We start from the raw sequence: 17072 nt of genomic DNA on the forward strand, positions 1-17072 counted from the left end.
AGAAAGTTTGTCTTCGTTTTCAGGATGAGTGATTCTGTGAGTAGCTTTCATGCACTTTAAACGCCTCGAGAGCTCAGCATCCATGAAGCTCGGATGAAAAATAAGATAAAAAATGGCTGTCCTTTTTTTCCATAAGATGGCCCTAATTGCATGTGAATAACACCGTAAGTGTTGATACACAAATGTTGTCACAATATTCATTATTAAAGGAAGGATATAGAACAAAAGCTACGAAGAACAGGACAAATGAACAATATATTTTTTTACGGTAACTGTCACTTGAACCTCAGCATACGACAATACAGTATATGACGCATGAACTTGCACCACGATAAAATATGACAGACTTCAGAAAAGAATAGCCACATTTCAATATTACTACACTTTTAAGCTTGTATGCACCTGAGTACGATATAAAAAAATACCGAAATATTTTGACGTCGACGGGATACGGCTTATATACAAAAAGCGGACAAATGAACGTTTATCTAAGAAGACAAACCCCCGTATTCTAGAACGCCCCTTCACTCAACGCTCCACCATAACTTGAGGAAGCCGATGGGAGTGCCATCTCTAGGCAGAGCAAGTCACTGCATATCAGTGATAAGTCGCTGCTATTCTTGAATAGCGCAGCGTCATTTTCAGCCGAGCAGCGGCGCAGTGCTCCACTCTGTCAAGTGAAGGGTGAAAGTCGAGTCTAGGAGCGTTTGTGAAATCAGGGGAAAGTGTGCCTGAAACATTGCTTCGAACATGCACAATAAATCTGATTCCAGACTCTCCATCTTATTCCATGAACCTGAAGGGTGATGCCAAGGACTCCTTTTAGGTGCGTACTACAAGAGCAAGAAGAGTATTGGCGACTCCGCTTTCTCGTAAGAGTGCGTACTTTCCGAGCATTTTACTCCACTATTACCCCCCCCCCCCCCCCATATATTAAATGATCGAGTAAAAAGGGTGTCTCTTTGTCTCACGACAATAATCGTCACCAGTTTTCCGTTCCTTTCTTTCTACTGCCGTCGCGCGCTCGGTGGTTTCAGGTCACAAACGACATCGGCGTTATCAACGTGACATACAATTACCAATAGGAAAGTGTCCAGTGCCAAGTTCTCAAAAAAAAAAAGGAAGCGTAGGCAAGTTGGGTGAACATTATTGTTGTGGAACAAAATGACACTCCTTTTGCTCGATCATGTTCAGAGTGAAACAGCATACTCTTTAGGACAAGCGGGAGTGTTTGGGGCGTCTTTCCGCCATGCAGCAATAGCCGTCATCCTGTTCACTCACGTTTCTTTTCTTAAACTTATGTTCGCTACTTTCCTATCAAGAGTGCTGTGTCACGCTGATAATCGCAAGCCATTCATGATAAAAACAGGGCCTCGGTACTCTAACGTGACTCCTGTTTTGCTGAGTATATGACTCCCTTTAAAGAGGCTCGTTAACTGTCTTTGTACACTAAGATTCCCCGAAGGGAGTTTAATTATCTCTAAGGAGCGTACACGTGCGTCTTTAAAGAGAGTCATACACGTGGTAAGTCGGAACTCAACGGAAAGGATAACACTTTGAAAAAGGAAGTCCCGCGCGTGACGTAATAACGCTAGGGAAGCTGGCGAGATAGGTGAAGATTATAGTAGTGTGAGAGGAAAACACCCTAAAAACACCTCTTTTTTTCTCTTAGAGCGCACGTTTACTCTGTTTATGCATAAACCATGCTAGGGTTCTCCACTTGCAAGTTTGAAACGTGTCTAAAATAACTCCCTGACAGAATGTGAGCATCGCTCCAAAGTCTTCAAGCGACAGAAACGGTCACGTGAACACCCAACGTCGCAGTTTTCGTGTAAACTTGAATCTATGCGCTCACGACTGCAAGAAAAATCGCGTTACGGGATCCTCTATGGCCATAGCAATTGCCAACACTTTCATACGTCAATCATTACGCTATAACTGCTTTTCATGAGTGACAGTTCGGCACCGGAATCATCAACGATGTGACTTGTGCACCTACGTCAAAACTAAGCGTCCTTGCTGATAGTCAAAAATGTCCGTGTCAATGTTCAAGCGTGTGACTCGTTTTCTACAGCACGTCACGCTAATTTCACTAGAACACTGCCGGTGCCTTGAACTGCTGTGCTCCGGTACTCATGGCTCCTCCTGTAGGGATCGTCCGGCGTCCCTCTGTGTCGTCGTAGGTGACGTACTAGCTTCCACTCGTCACAGCCAGACAAGCACTTCCTGTTCCGGCGCCGGCGGCCGCTGTCAGTAGCCAGTGGTGTAGGATCGGTGGGTGAGCGAGCTGAAGGAGTTCTCGCGTAGCTCTCTCTTCTTGGCGTTGATGAGGTACACCGACAGTAGTATCGCCGTCACCTGCGAAGTATGGAGCACAAATTGCCTACTCGCTACAAGTAGAGAGCCTCATCAACGCATTTGGTGTGAACGCTATTTATAATGTCCAGAGAAGATGTATTAAGAAGACACATTTGCGTAATATGTACTTTTTATATATATTGTTATGCATATGGGATTTGGGTATGAGCCTCTGGGTAGCGGGAAACAAGCAGACTAGAGAAGAGGACGTTCGACTAGCGAGATAGGCCTCTGGTGTACGACCCCTTCAAGTCTACCAGTACGCCACAGCGTAATAAACAGATTTCTAAGCATAACAGAGTGGTGGAGGTGCTGGGTACAGCACGTCGACGAACCACGGTGCCACAGCTGTTTGACCTTCGCCGGAGCCACCGTCTTGATGGTCTGCCACCGACAACAACCGTCATGACCGAGAGCGAAGGTCACGTCTTCTCAACCACAAAAAGGTCAGTGCCAGTTGCATCTCGGTATCGCTATATGGAACGCCGACCGTTCACGGGAAGAGCAGGGGAACATGTGGATGCGTGGCTGACACATTACAAAAGGGTGAGCCGGTACAACGGCTGGGATCCCACCGACCAACTGGGAAATGTCGCGCTGTTTCTCGCGGAAACCACCTTGATGTGGTACGAAAACCACGAAGATTCGGTAACAACGTGGAATCGTTTCGCCGAAGAACTCAAGAAATGCTTCAGTGACTCTAATTCGAAAAAAAAGCGTGGAGCGCACGTTGGCTCAAAGAGCCCAGACTCCTGGAGAAACGCGTGCCACCTACATAGAGGAGGTTCTGATGCTCTGCAAGATCATAGACCCGTATATGTCTGAAGAGGACATGGTCGGTCACCTTGTGAAGGGTATATCAGAGGACGTTTACAATTTTTTGATAGGCAGGGAAAACCTCACTTCCGGCTCCGCCGTCCAACGTCACTGCCGTTCTTTTGAGAAGCTGAAGACCCTTCGTATTACCCCAAAATTTGGTAGGCTGGCAAACGTCACAACGGTCGCCAGCGTCGACGTAAGCCCGCCTGCCGACCTTGCCGCTACTATCAGGGCAATCGTGCGTGAAAAGCTACAGCGACAAGACACACTGGTCGATGACACCATCCATCATCCGCCTACCTGTTCATCCTACTACCCGGCGCCGTTCGCTCCTATGCCATCATCGGTATGTGCGACGGACTTTAGCGAAGCTGGAACTTCCTGGCCACGCCGAGACTCATTCGCGCCTGACCAGCGGTATGACCGACGCCTTCGTACCCACCCCGCTCCACAGAGGCGGGCAGTTCCCGTTCAGCAAGATGCTCCACTCCGTTCGGGTAAGCGACCTTACATAGCGGAGCGCTCTCAGCATTGGTTCGGCGAACGACCCCTACCCGTCTGCTACAACTGTGGCGTCGAAGGCCACATTGCCAGGTACTGCAACTACCAGCAGCCGCCAAGGTACGACCGCTCACCAAGATTCCACCTGTCTGGCTTTGCACGAGCACCGACGTTCCCTGGAAGCGCATCCTACGAGATACCAAGGCCGCTGCGACACCGTTCTCCGGCCTCTGACCGCAGTATGACACCCCCGTCAGCCCCTCGCTCCAATCGGTCGCCGTCTCCTAGGCGCCTATACACTTTGCCGCCGCCGGAAAACTAATCGGCGCGACCATTGGAGGTGAGGTCGCTGGACAGTCTTCGATTTCCACAGAAATGCCTCCTATAATTTGCATGTTTCGAAATAAGGTTCGTGTGCTAATCGACGGTGTCTCAACAATGGCCTTAGTGGACACAGGTGCAACCATATCAGTGATGAGTCTAGCATTCAAACTCCTTCTTGGACGAAAGGTTATGTTCCGTTGGGATCGTGCTGATACGTTTCGTGGAGTGAGCACAGATGTCTTAGAACCTGTTGGTGTCTGCACAGTGACTGTTAGTTTGGGTGGCCAGAATTTTATCGCTGATTTTGCTGTTCTCTTTTGTTCAATGCATGATGAAATTCTAGGACTCGATTTTCTGAATCTTTGAGGTGCCACTGTCGATTGCCGCACAAGAGAGATTACAGTAGATTCAAATATTCCAGTAGCGTTTATGGAAAGCCCGCCCTGTATGGAAAGCCCCCTTTGCGTGTCCATGGACACAACTGTATCACCCTTGTCTGCCAAGTGTCTTGATGCCACCGTAGAGCCCATTCATCTCAACTGCATAAAGAAAAATGTTCTAATATCCTATTGTACGTTGTCGGTTGCAAGGGCATAGTGGTTTTTGGGTGATCAACGGCTACAATGAACCTTCGGTACTGCCAGAGGGTCTACAACTTCCTAAGATCCGTCAACAGCAAATGTTATCCCTTGCCATCCTTGCAGAGAGCAGTGATTTTCCGGATAAGCCCAATTCCAATCATTTGCACGCCAGGGACACCTCCATAACAACGACGATTGACAAGACTTTTAGCACCAATGAGCGTAATAACCTGGCGAGTATTCTACGCAAACATGCTGATCTTTTCGATTTCGCACAGCTACAGGCTCCACTGTGATTCCCTGCTTCTTGTGTAAAGCACCGCATAGATACGGCATACCATGGACCTCTCCGACAAAAGCCATACCGGGTATCGCCTTCGGGAAGCGCAGTGATAAACGAACAGGTTGGCGAGATGCTAAAGAAGAATGTGATTCAGGAATCATGCAAACCATGGGCCGCGCCCATAATATTGGTCAAGAAGAAAGATGGAACATGGCGATTTTGCGTTCACTACCGCCGTCTCAACTCCATCGCAAAGAAGGACCTGTACCCACTACCACGTATTGATGATGCAATAGACTGCAGGTCTTTTATCAGCCTCCTACTTTTTGTCTGTTGATTTGAGGTCAGGGTATTGGCAGATTTCAATGCACGAGGAAGATAAAGAGAAAACGGCATTTGTTACACCAGATGAACTTTTCGAATTCAATGTGATGCCATTCGGACAATGCAATGCGCCTGCAACTTTCGAGCGCTTCATGGACAATATTCTGCGTGGTTTGAAGTGGGAAGTATGCACGTGTTATCTGGACGATGTTGTGATTTTTGGGCGCACTTTCTGTGAGCCCAACACATGCTTCGATCTCGTGCTGAACTGCCTAAGCAAAGCACGCTTGGTGCTCAACTCAAAGAAATGTCGTTTCGGAGAGCGCCAAACACTCGTCCTGGGACACTTTGTGAACAAAGAAGGCATACGGCCGGATCCCGCGAAAACGGCTGCAGTGGAGGCGTTCAAGCAACCTCACTCAGCGAAATAACTACAGAGATTTTTGGGCCTCTGCTCATACTTCTGTCAATTCATCCCTGGATTTGCCAATATCGCGCACCCACTCATGTGCCTGCTTCAGAAAGGCGAGCCATTTGACTGGACTCCGGAATGTACGTCCGCTTTTTCTGAGTTGAAGTTCCTTTTAACATCCCATCTGATTTTTCGACACTTCGATCCTCTGGCTCCCACAGAACTTCACACAGACGCTAGCGGTGTCGGTGTAGGCGCCATGTTGGTTCAACGCTTGGATACCGAAGAACATGTCGTTGCATATGCAAGTCGCTCGCTAAGCAAGTCCGAGCGTTACTATACCGTCACAGAGCAAGAATGCCTCGCCGTAGTCTTCGCAGTGCAGCACTTCCGGTCCTATCTGTACGGACGCCCCTTTACCATCATGACAGATCATCATTCGCTCAGCTGGTTGGCCAATCTGCGTGACCCATCTGGTGAACTAGCGCGCTGGGCACTCCGTCTGCAGGAGTACGACTCTACAGTTTCCTATAAAAGCGGTCGTCATCACGCTGATGCAGATTGTCTTTCGCGACTACCGCTTCCATCGACGGACTGCGACGCGGGCAACTTCGACACCTACATCGCACCATTAGACCAGCCATTTCCTGATACCAATGCCTTTAAGATTGAGCAGCAAAGGGACCACACTATACAGGAGCTCCTTCCTACCGAGTCAAGATCATTGGCGACTCGCTTCTGCATGCGCCACGGGCTTGTGTACAAAAATAACTATGCTACGACCAGCTTACGATATTCTCATGGTTCCGAAGAGCCTTCTAGTTTCCGTCTAGCAGGCTATGCATGATGATCCAACGTCCGGCCATCTAGGCACAGCGAAAACTCTGCCGGCTTCAAGAAAGATTTTACTGGCCGAAAATGCGTCAGACGACGGAACAGTACGTATGTAGTTACAACGAGTGCCAACGCCGCAAGCACCCTATCAGTGCTCCTCCAGGGTGACTTCATCCTATTCCACCCCATAGAACTCCATTCGAGCAAGTTGAGATTGACCCTCTAGGTCCCTTTCCGAGGTCTTCTAATGGCAACCGTTGGATAGTCGTATGTACCGATCACTTAACACGGTACTGCGAGACAGCTGCTATACCATCGGCAACTGCAGCTGACGTGTGTTTATTCATGCTGCGTTTTGTGGTTCTACGACATGGACCTCCTAAAATTGTTATCAGTGGTCGTGGGCGACAATTCAATGCAGACGTGGTGGAAGAGATGCTTCGTGTATGCGCTTCAAGCTTTCGGCATTCTACGCCATATCATCCCCAAACAAACGGCCTGACGGAACGAACTAACAGGACTCTCACGAACATGCTTTCTATGTATGTCAAAGCAGATCACAAGAACTGGGATGGCGTGCTACCTTTCATCACTTACGCATTCAACACCGCACAGCATGAGACTACCAGCTGCAGTCCGTGTTTTCTTCTGTATGCTCGGCCACCTCGTCATACCCTAGATATCGTCTTCCCGTTTATGGACCACCATGATTCCGGTATATCCGAAATCGTCTGCCGTGCAGAAAGAGCCCGACGTCTTGCTTACCTGCGCACCCTCACTTCGCAAGATCGCTCGACGACTCGTTTTGACCGTCAACGTCAACACGTGACGTATAATCGCGGAGACCACGTGTTGCTGTGGACGCCAAACAGGAAACGTGGGTTGTGTGACAAATTGCTGGCACACTATGCGGGACCTTATGTTACTCTAGACCGCATAAGCGATGTAACTTACTGCGTAGCGCGTCTTCATTCAAATGGCCGACGATCTGCAAAGACTGAACTTCTTTATATAGCACGTTTGAAGCGCTATATTCCCAGATAGACTCTTTAACTCGCCCGGTGGACTGTCTGCGCGGAGGGCAATGTTATGCATATGTGATTTGGGTATGAGCCTCTGGGCAGCGGGAAACAGGCAGATTAGAGAAGAGGACAATCGGCTAGCAAGATAGAACTCCGGTGCACGACCCCTTCAAGTCTACCAGTACGCCACAGCGTAATAAACACATTACTGAACGTAACAATATATTGAAGTGCCGGTTTACTTAACTCGATTGCGTCAGCCCACCGTCACCAGAAAGTCGCAGCAGGAAGATGGCACAGCATCTTTACTAAAATTCGCAGGCCTGGGTGAAACACCCAGCAAAGCCACAACAAAACCGGGAAAAGCGGCCTTTGTAGTGCCCTTTTTTAACACACTTGGGGCAACTGCTACAGGTACACCTGCATAGCACCTACTATGCCGTGAATCATCATAATTTTGGTGTAGTATGAAGGCGCCTATAGTACGCCATTATTTGTCATTCTTCAGAGGACCACACTGCCTGCTGCACTTTCTAAGGCATTCTGTGCACTTCGTTTACGCTTTGGCGAATGACGAAAAAGAATTATGGCTGAAGCTCTAGTAATGCCACGGTGAGCATTCATGCGTCCGCCCTACCCCATCTGTTGCCGCCACTCACCTTCGCTGCTGCGTAGCCTAGTTCGCTAACCGCACCGCCAGCGCAGCACTGCGGCCTCATTTTTAACAGGCACCAGTGACGACGGGCTGTGCACGTAGTTAAGCTCCACCCGGCGGGCTATTCACAAGGTGGCACTGCAGCCATTTGCTCTTCCTGTCGCTTTGTTAAACTTCAACGCGTTTCAGATGACAGATTAAGCGGAGGTTATAAGTACTCCACTCGCACTTACGCATTCTCGGTATTGCTTAAGGGGCCCAACAGTTTTCCCGTGTATCTCCACTTGTGCCTAAATACAGCACCAGTTTGTCGATAAGGAAGCCTTCTTGCTCTGTGCTTGAAGTTCTAAAGGCTCAATAAATACACTTTAACGTCGACACAGCACTTGCTGTTCGGAGATGCCAAATAATTAGGTTTCGTGCTAGATTCTGGGCTACAGCCAGGATTGGGGGTTTCCTCAAAATGCCAGACGTTGTACTTCAAGGGGGCAAACGGAATGGACTCACTTTCATTGACAAACAATCAACTCATACCGGAATTCCAACTTGTTCAGTGATACAACTCTGAAATAGAAAAGACGGGTGGTGCAACCACCTCGGCTTGCGGTCGTGGATCCAAGTGAGGCATCGGTAACGACATTTTGGTATCGCAAACCTACCGACGAGTAAAATTTGACTAACCGACCAATAAAATTCTAAACAGTTTCGTGAACCTGCTGGAATAGCACGAATATGAAACATTATGTGTAGATATTGTAAGACTAAAGGCGACCAGGCCAGAAAACTCCAGGAGACCCGACAGTTCCGCAGGCACCAGCCAGTCGGAGGAACGAAGAAAAGGATCGAGTAAGTTTGATGATTTATATGTGGGGTTTTACGTCCCAAAACCACCATATGATTATAAGAGACGCCGTAGTGGAAGGCTCCGGAAATTTCGACCACCTGGGGTTCTTTAACGCACACCCAGATCTGAGCACAAGGGCGTACAAGATCGAGTACGTTGGCGGCTATGCATACAAATGACAACAACAAAGCTCGTTAAAAATGTTTACTTGTAATACCGTAGAAACGCCGTAGAAACGCTTTTCAGTGTCATTTTCGCATAAATTGTAAATGTAAGCTTTATACTTTTTTCTATTGTACTACCATAAAGTTGCGTGTAATAGAGGGTGCTAAAACACACTCGATCATTTAAAATTACTTTAGCATTTTTTCTTCGTTTTTAGAGTTCGGCTCTTGGTGGTGCACAGCTGTTCGTCATTAAAAAAAAAAAAGAAGCCTATTTCTCAGCTTTGATTCGGGGGTCCTAGATAACATTTATTAAGTGGCCTGGAGTCTTGTTTAACCCAAGGCTGACTTATGAAGACAGATCACTGCACGAGTCACATCCGACTGCTGCAGAACTGTACTTGCCTGTAGCAGTAGGACGACGCCGAGCGAAGATATCCAAATGATCTTGTGCTTGTAGAAGAAATCCACCAGCCTCTCTTTGCAGCCCGCCTGCACAGAAGACGCGGTGGAAACAATATAAAAACGTAGTAAGGATAACTTCGCGGGGTACGTAGGCCGCTTTATATTTGTCTTTTACTGAATACGGCGAACAGCGTGAAATATTTACCGATTGGTTTGCTATAAGGAGATGCTCGTCAGCGTATGAGGCAAATAGCAGGCAGTAATGTGTTACCTTGTGTGCAGCTTCTCGTACCTTTATATCGATACAATAAAAATATTTATATTGTGTCGGTTTTAATAAAAGTACATTGCTAATTAATCCTTATAGTAAAAGGATTCTATACTGCACGCATGCTTCTTTTAACCGCGGAGCCACTCTCGGTCGAGTATTTCCGCGATCCGCTTAAACGGGTATTCGCCACAGACATTGGGTAAATCGCGCTATTAATCACGTGCCCACTAAAACATTAGGACATCAGTTAGCCCAAGAAACACGTATATGCTATTGAATTCTGTGCAGCCTCTCGGACAGCCATCAACACCATAAGCGCGTATGTGCCGCCGCAACTGGGTAAATTCTACTGCACACAACTTCCACTAAAATGTGGGAAGGCAACAGCTAGGCCCACGTACCATCGTCACACCACCGTTACGCGATACTTTAAGGTTATCAAATGTGGTGGCTACACTACCATCCCAAAGCTTCAAAGAGTGTTTAATATGGTGCAGTGATACAACATATCTGAAAGACTTGCAGGAAATGCATTCGGCTAATTAAGGGAACACACCTTCTTTTCCATCGGTTTACACGAAGCTGAACTGGTTTAGTTGTTGCTGCTGTTGTTTCGCGTAGAAAAATAAGCTGGCAACTTTAGAGCTAGCTGCCTTGGTAGTCATGTACTCGGGAAAATTTATTTAGTAAGGTTGCTTCCTTCCGCCCTCCCTAGCGGTTATCCAGAGACAACAACATGTAAGTGCCGCACAGCGAACTCCATGGTTACTTTCACATTCCGTGTGTAAGCAGCGCTCCTTCCTTCATAGCCATGAAATACGTACGAGGCCAATTTCATAAGTTATTCCGCTCCTTAGCTATTCATAGCGATCGATGGTGACATTTTCTAATGAAATCTTTTTTGTAATTGTGCGTCAGCGAACATCCGTACGAGCTCCTTCAGCTTATAATGCATACCAATATTTGCTGTGCATTTTGGATTTAACTAATGTTTAGGTTACCAAAGCCTACACACTATAGAAGTTCGGGGAATTCAAAGTATCGCTGGTGACTATGAGAGTTTAATACCTTGTAATATATTTTTTTCTTTTTTCTAGCGTCCTCCAGTGTTGCTTAACATCGATTCTCAAAGCTGAGCATCGTTTAACTGAAAAAGAAGGTGTAGTGATCTGTCTGTCGTTGACAAAAAATATAAAATCGTCACAAACAAGCGTTCACCTTTTTTGTTCTACAAATAAGGACCTATAGGAAGCCGATTAAGAGTTATCCGTAAACCTGACCAAGTATCGCTAGCGGAGCAATCATGCGTCCAAAGAAACGGCAGCAAGCGCAGGGAGTCCATCGAATATGTGGAGCGTACCGGCGGTTACGCCAAACACACAAGACTGCAAGAGTCTAACGACACTGGCACTTGTAAAGGATACGCTAGAGTGCTCTCCGATGCGGCCGAGAAAAGATCATAGTGGTTTTGCTTGCTTCTACACACGATGCTCCTCGCTCGGCTGCATGCCTGTTGCTAGCTTGGGAAAATTCCGTTTTGTTTTCTTAGTTTTCGAGGATGTGTATGTTTACTTCATTCATCGACTGGTCTGCAAGTCATCTTGATGGCGTGCATCGACTGTATGTCATCTAGTCGAAGGGGGAATGAAGAAGTGGCCTGTTGGGTTTTCGTGGACGTCTCGCCACACGACCACAAGATGACTTCGTCTCACATCATAGAATACCCTGAGACGGTAGATAAGAACAGAAATGAAACATTTAGAGCACGGGAACAAGCTGTCTTTGTACAAACTTTAAAAAGGGGGCAAAACTGGGTGCCTTAACGATCGACAAAATGCAGGCGAAAATAAAGGGGGGGGGGAATTAGTGATGAAGTTTTGTGACAACACACATCGACAGCTGTTCTCTTCGGCAGACGGTATTCGGAGTGTCATAAACAGACTCTTCCGAGCATTAGACATGTCTTCACCAAAGCGAGCAAGTTGAGTTTGAACGGTCGAAACTCGGAGTGGTGCTTTGAATGCATGGACGTTATTTTTTATTTATTTCAAGGTACCTTACAGGCCCCATTGGTGGCATTGAGTAAGGGAGGCAATAGACAAAATACATGTAAATAGGAAAGTTTACAAAATACACCATAGTAAAATAAAAATGTTAAACAGAAAGCATTACATTTCAACATGTACAAAAGATACACGCATAGAAACACTAAACGAAATGGTGCGTATCTTGCGCACAAGAAAGGGGGCGGCTACAAGGCACAAGATTCGTGGGGGCGAATAGTGACAAAGATCGGGACAGAAGTTTACGCACTAACTTCTCGTTTACGATTCTAGCATGACGTAAGCTATCACGGTAGGGTCAGACAACGTGTGGACAACAGCGCAACTCGAACTGTTGGATGCAGAGTGTAGTCCTTCGAACCGTGCGGTTCTGCGATCGCAACAGAGGGAAGTATGACCATAAACATTTGGAGCCGTTTCTTGCACCACCCATGGCGCAGGTAGCCGTGGCCAGAAATTGGTTTACCGCTGTGATGCGATGGTGATGCGACTGGTGCGCGTAATTGTGAATGATTGAAAAGTGCGCGAAATTAAAGGATGACCGAGTGCACGTGCTGGGTCGCCTGAACAACGACGACGCCGAGGACCGGTACACGTGAGAGCGTGGAGCGCAAGCATCCAAGACCATAAAGCAAACAAGGGCCAATGGCTGATCACCACGGAGTTGTGAAAGGCCAATCGGGACGAGACAAGTGTGCCCCAGAGGAAGCCAATCCTGAAGGGCAAAAGAGCTAGTAGTTCGAGGTGAACGAGGCAAGAGGAAGGTCACAGCTGGGAGCTGAAGACAGGCAGTCGGGTGGCAGACCTGAGCCTTCTGGACTTCACCCGGTCTGGACCTCCGGACAACGCCTTCCAAGGACGGCGAGCTGCCTCAACGGTCGAGACCAAGGCCTGCAGATTCCGGTGCGGGTGCAGCAACGGCAGTTCGGGTCACGGGCCTGAGCCTTGCAACCAGCCACCTCATCGGGCGAATCTGGGCCGCCACAGGCATCACCGAGCGAGTCCCGTTCCATCGTCGCCGCCAGCGAGCATCGGTACACGCCGTCGCCACCATTACAGCAGCAACGTTTTGGTGAGATCGAACTTGCTCTCTTCCCTGCACCGCCGAATCACCGCGTCAGAACTGCATCATGTAGCTGTGACTTTCCGTCGGCAGTTTCGGGACTTTAGATGTTTGTTTTCCTTCTAAATCCCGCTTTTAGCCAGCTACTCATTTCTTGTAGTTTGGGTTTGAGTTTTGCTTCAGTTCTGCAGTAAATGTTTAGGTGTTGTTTGTTAAGCAAACGGCTTTGTCCTTATTAGAAAAACTCTCCGGGGCTCAACCAGGAGGAACAAATCAGCAACAAGAACCCGCATCACAAACTGGCGTCCGCAGCGACAGGACAAAGCCGTTGGTTTGACACCTTCATTTATTGACGCGGTTGACATCATGTCGAATATGCGAGAGCTAATGGCCTTGGCGGATCGCATGGGAATTGATGGGGCGGATTTTAAAGCATGGTACGAGGAGAAGGAGGCACGAGCACGAGAGGAACGGGCTGCGGAACGAGAAGCTCGAAAGGAACAGTTGGAACGGGAGACGCAGGCCAAGAAGGAGCAGCTTGAGCTCGAGACGCGCGAAAAAGAAAAACAGCTCGAACTGGAGACACGCGCAAAGAAGGAGCAGCTGGAATTAGAGAACCAAAACCTGCAACTGCGTCTTAGACTTGCCGAAGCTGAGAATAGCCGTGTAGAGACAAGAACTGTTGACTCAGCACCAGGCTCAGCACAAGAAAGGAGTGTTTCATGCAGCGTGAATCCTCATAAGTTGATACCGGGATTTAATGAAAGCCGGGACGACTTGGACGCCTATTTAAAAAGGTTCGAGAGAGTCGCCATCGGTCAAGAATGGCCTAGGGACAAATGGGCCACAGCTTTAAGTTTATGTTTGAGCGGAGAAGCCTTAAAGGTGTTTGGAAGACTTTCGCCGGAGGATTCACTCGATTATGATAAAGCCAAGTTGGCGTTGCTCCAGCGTTTCCGTTTTACGGCCGAAGGGTATCGGGAAAAGTTCCGACAAAGCAAGCCACAGGACGGCGAAACAGGCAAGCAGTACGCAACTAGGCTACTGAGTTTTTTCGATCGTTGGGTCGAAATGTCGAGGACCGGAAAAGAATATTCGGCTCTTCGTAACTTGATAGTTACAGAACAGTTCTTAAGAAACTGTCATCACCGTTTGGCACTTTTCCTGCGAGAAAAGAACTTCAACAAGCTAGAGGACATGGCCGAGGCCTCAGATAACTTTTTAGAAGCTCAGAGGCAAGTCAACCTGTTAGTTTTCCGAGAAAAAGTGGAATCTAAAAGCAATACGGAAAAAAGTGGTAGTTACTCGGAGAGAGGAGCAGTACGTTGTTTTGTATGTGGCAAAATGGGTCACAGGGCATCGGAGTGCCGATCAAGGCCAAAACAACCTTTCTGTGGATATTGTCAGAAGGCGGGGCATGATTCCAAAACTTGCTCAAAGAAGAACGGTTCAGCCAACAAGACGTCATGTCTTTTGTCGCCAGAGGAGCACTCAACGGAAGTGAAGCTTTCACCGGACAAAGAAGAGGACATGGCGGGCGCCGTGAATACTCACCCGAAGTTTGCCACACACAAAATGCCCGTGTTACAGGGCCGAATCTTTGGCCGAACCGTCTCAGTGTTGCGGGATACGGGTAGCAATACACTGGTGGTGCGTCGTTCTCTGGTACCCGATGAAGCCCTCATAGGTACTACCGCTACGCTATTCTTAGCCGATGGCAGTAGCATCATCGTTCCTGAGGCGGAGGTGGAAATTCATTCACCTTATTTTTCTGGTACATCTATTGTCAAATGCATGACAAACCCACTCTACGACCTTATCGTCGGAAATGTACCAGGTTCACGTGAAGTCCATGACCCCGATACCAAGTGGGAGGAAAGGATTCCGGTAAAAACCTACCCCAACTATATAGCGAGTGGAAAAGGAGCAGATAGAGAGGATGGTACCCTGAAGTCTTCAGTGGTTGGTATCAAAATCCGAGAGCAACGGTCAATCTCCTCTGAAATCGATGTACCCACCTTGAAGACGACCCGAAAGGATCTTAGTGCCGCTCAAAAACAGGACAAGACCCTAGATTCTTGCAGGAGTAAAGTAGGTCAAGGGCTACAGGGAGGATCAAAGTCCTATTCGTTCGAGATAGAAAAGGGGCTGCTATACCGCTATTATCACCTACCATCTGGTAAGGTGATTCAACAAGTAGTAGTGCCCCAAAGATTGCGCAGCCAAGTGCTTACTTTGGCGCATGAAACCCTGATGTCGGGGCATCAAGGAATAAAAAGAACGATTGATCGTGTTCTACAATCATTTTACTGGCCAGGAGTTCAAGAGGCAGTGAGGAGATACGTGCGCTCTTGTGACGCATGCCAACGAACCTACCCCAAGAGCAGAGTTGGTAAGGCACCACTAGGTCGAATGCCTTTGATAGACACCCCATTCGAAAGAGTGGCAGTGGACATTATCGGGCCTTTAAAGCCAATATCACACATGGGTAATCGATATATACTAACACTAGTGGACTTCGCTACTAGATACCCAGATGCAATAGCCCTGCCATCCATCGATTCAGCCACAGTAGCCGAGGCACTGGTAGAGATGTTTTCTCGAATCGGGTTCCCGCGTGAGGTACTTTGTGATCAGGCATCATGCTTTACATCGGAGCTAATGAGAGAGGTCAATGACTTGTTGGCGATCAAGCATCTCAGCTCCACACCCTATCATCCCATGTGTAATGGCTTAGTGGAGAGATTTAATGGCACACTAAAGCAAATGTTGCGTAAATTGTGCCAAGAGGAGCCCAAGACATGGGACCGACTATTAGCCCCACTCCTGTTTGCGTACCGGGAAGTCCCGCAAGCCAGCTTGGGATTTTCGCCTTTTGAGCTGATCTACGGTAGAAATGTTCGAGGACCTCTCAGTCTACTTAAAGAATTATGGACCGGAGACAATCAAAGCGAGGAAGTGAAGACAACATATGGGTATGTCCTGGATCTCAGAGATCGCCTAGAAAAAACATTGCAGTTGGCACAAGAAAACCTGTCACGAGCTAAAACAACGCAGAAGAAATACTATGACCGGGGAAGTCGGATGCGTCGGCTAAAGGTTGGAGACCGCGCCCTCGTACTACTTCCCACGACGGAAAACAAGCTTATGATGCATTGGAAAGGACCTTTCAGGGTCACAGGAAAGAAGGGTGACTCTGACTACTGGCTGGATATGGGACATACTACCAAGCTGTTCCATATAAACATGTTAAAACGCTACGAAGAGCGTCCTCCAGAAATATCACCCCAGTCCGCATCTTTCATTGTAGTGGAAGAGGAAGAGACAGACACGCCAGTGCCTACCTTTAAAGCTACTGAGGGCTTTGGTACTGAAGCTATCAAGCTTGGTCCTAACCTCAGGAATAGACAAAGGGAAGAAATTGACGAGCTCCTAGCCACCCATAAAGACGTCTTTTCCGAAGTCCCCGGCAAGACAAACTTGTTAGAGTGTCGTCTTAAACTGACAACGTCCGAGCCTATCAACACTCCACAATATCCGTTACCATTCGCAATGAAAGAGGTAGTTGAGAAAGAAGTCGGAGAAATGCTGCGACTCGGAGTGATTGAAAGGTCCGACTCACCTTACAACTCACCATTGGTGCTGGTGAAGAAGCCCGATAAGAGTTACCGTACTTGCATCGACTTCCGTCGCATCAATGATGTGTTGGTCTCCGACGCAGAACCAATTCCGAGAACGGATGTATTGTTTACAGAGATCGGCACCAGAAAATTCTTCTCCAAGTTTGACCTTACGAAAGGATACTGGCAGGTGCCCTTGGACAAAGAATCCCGGCTAAAAACGGCATTCTCCACCCAATCGGGACACTACCATTTCCTCTATATGCCATTCGGTATCAAAACAGCCTCCGCAGTGTTTACCCGGCTAATGAGACGTCTCCTTCAGGGCATCCCGAACGTCGTTCATTATATCGATGATGTTCTCGTCGCTACGACAACCTGGGAGGAACACATGCAGACTCTGAGTGAACTGATGAATAGGATTCGAGAAGCAGGACTCAAAATTAAGCCCCAGAAATCGGAGATTGGAATGACGTCGATTGTGTTCCTGGGTCATCGACTGGGAGATGGAACAATTCAGCCGGTAGAG

The 17072-nt window shown here is 47.9% G+C and overlaps 1 protein-coding gene across 1 annotated transcript in view; it reads right to left on the minus strand.

Moving 5' to 3' along the window:
• Positions 1 to 1849: 1849 nt before the first annotated feature.
• LOC119163277 (uncharacterized) overlaps positions 1850 to 17072 on the minus strand; it is a 164162-nt gene continuing 148939 nt past the window's right edge. Inside the window, exons 8-9 of the mRNA XM_037415236.2 lie at positions 9527 to 9613; positions 1850 to 2358 (exon numbers count right to left, since the gene is read on the minus strand). Coding sequence (XP_037271133.1) covers positions 2251 to 2358; positions 9527 to 9613 — 195 coding nt within the window. The 3' untranslated portion in view covers positions 1850 to 2250. The remainder of the gene's footprint in view (positions 2359 to 9526; positions 9614 to 17072) is intronic.

This window comes from Rhipicephalus microplus, chromosome 9, assembly GCF_043290135.1.
Source record: "Rhipicephalus microplus isolate Deutch F79 chromosome 9, USDA_Rmic, whole genome shotgun sequence".
Classification (NCBI taxonomy): domain Eukaryota; kingdom Metazoa; phylum Arthropoda; class Arachnida; order Ixodida; family Ixodidae; genus Rhipicephalus; species Rhipicephalus microplus.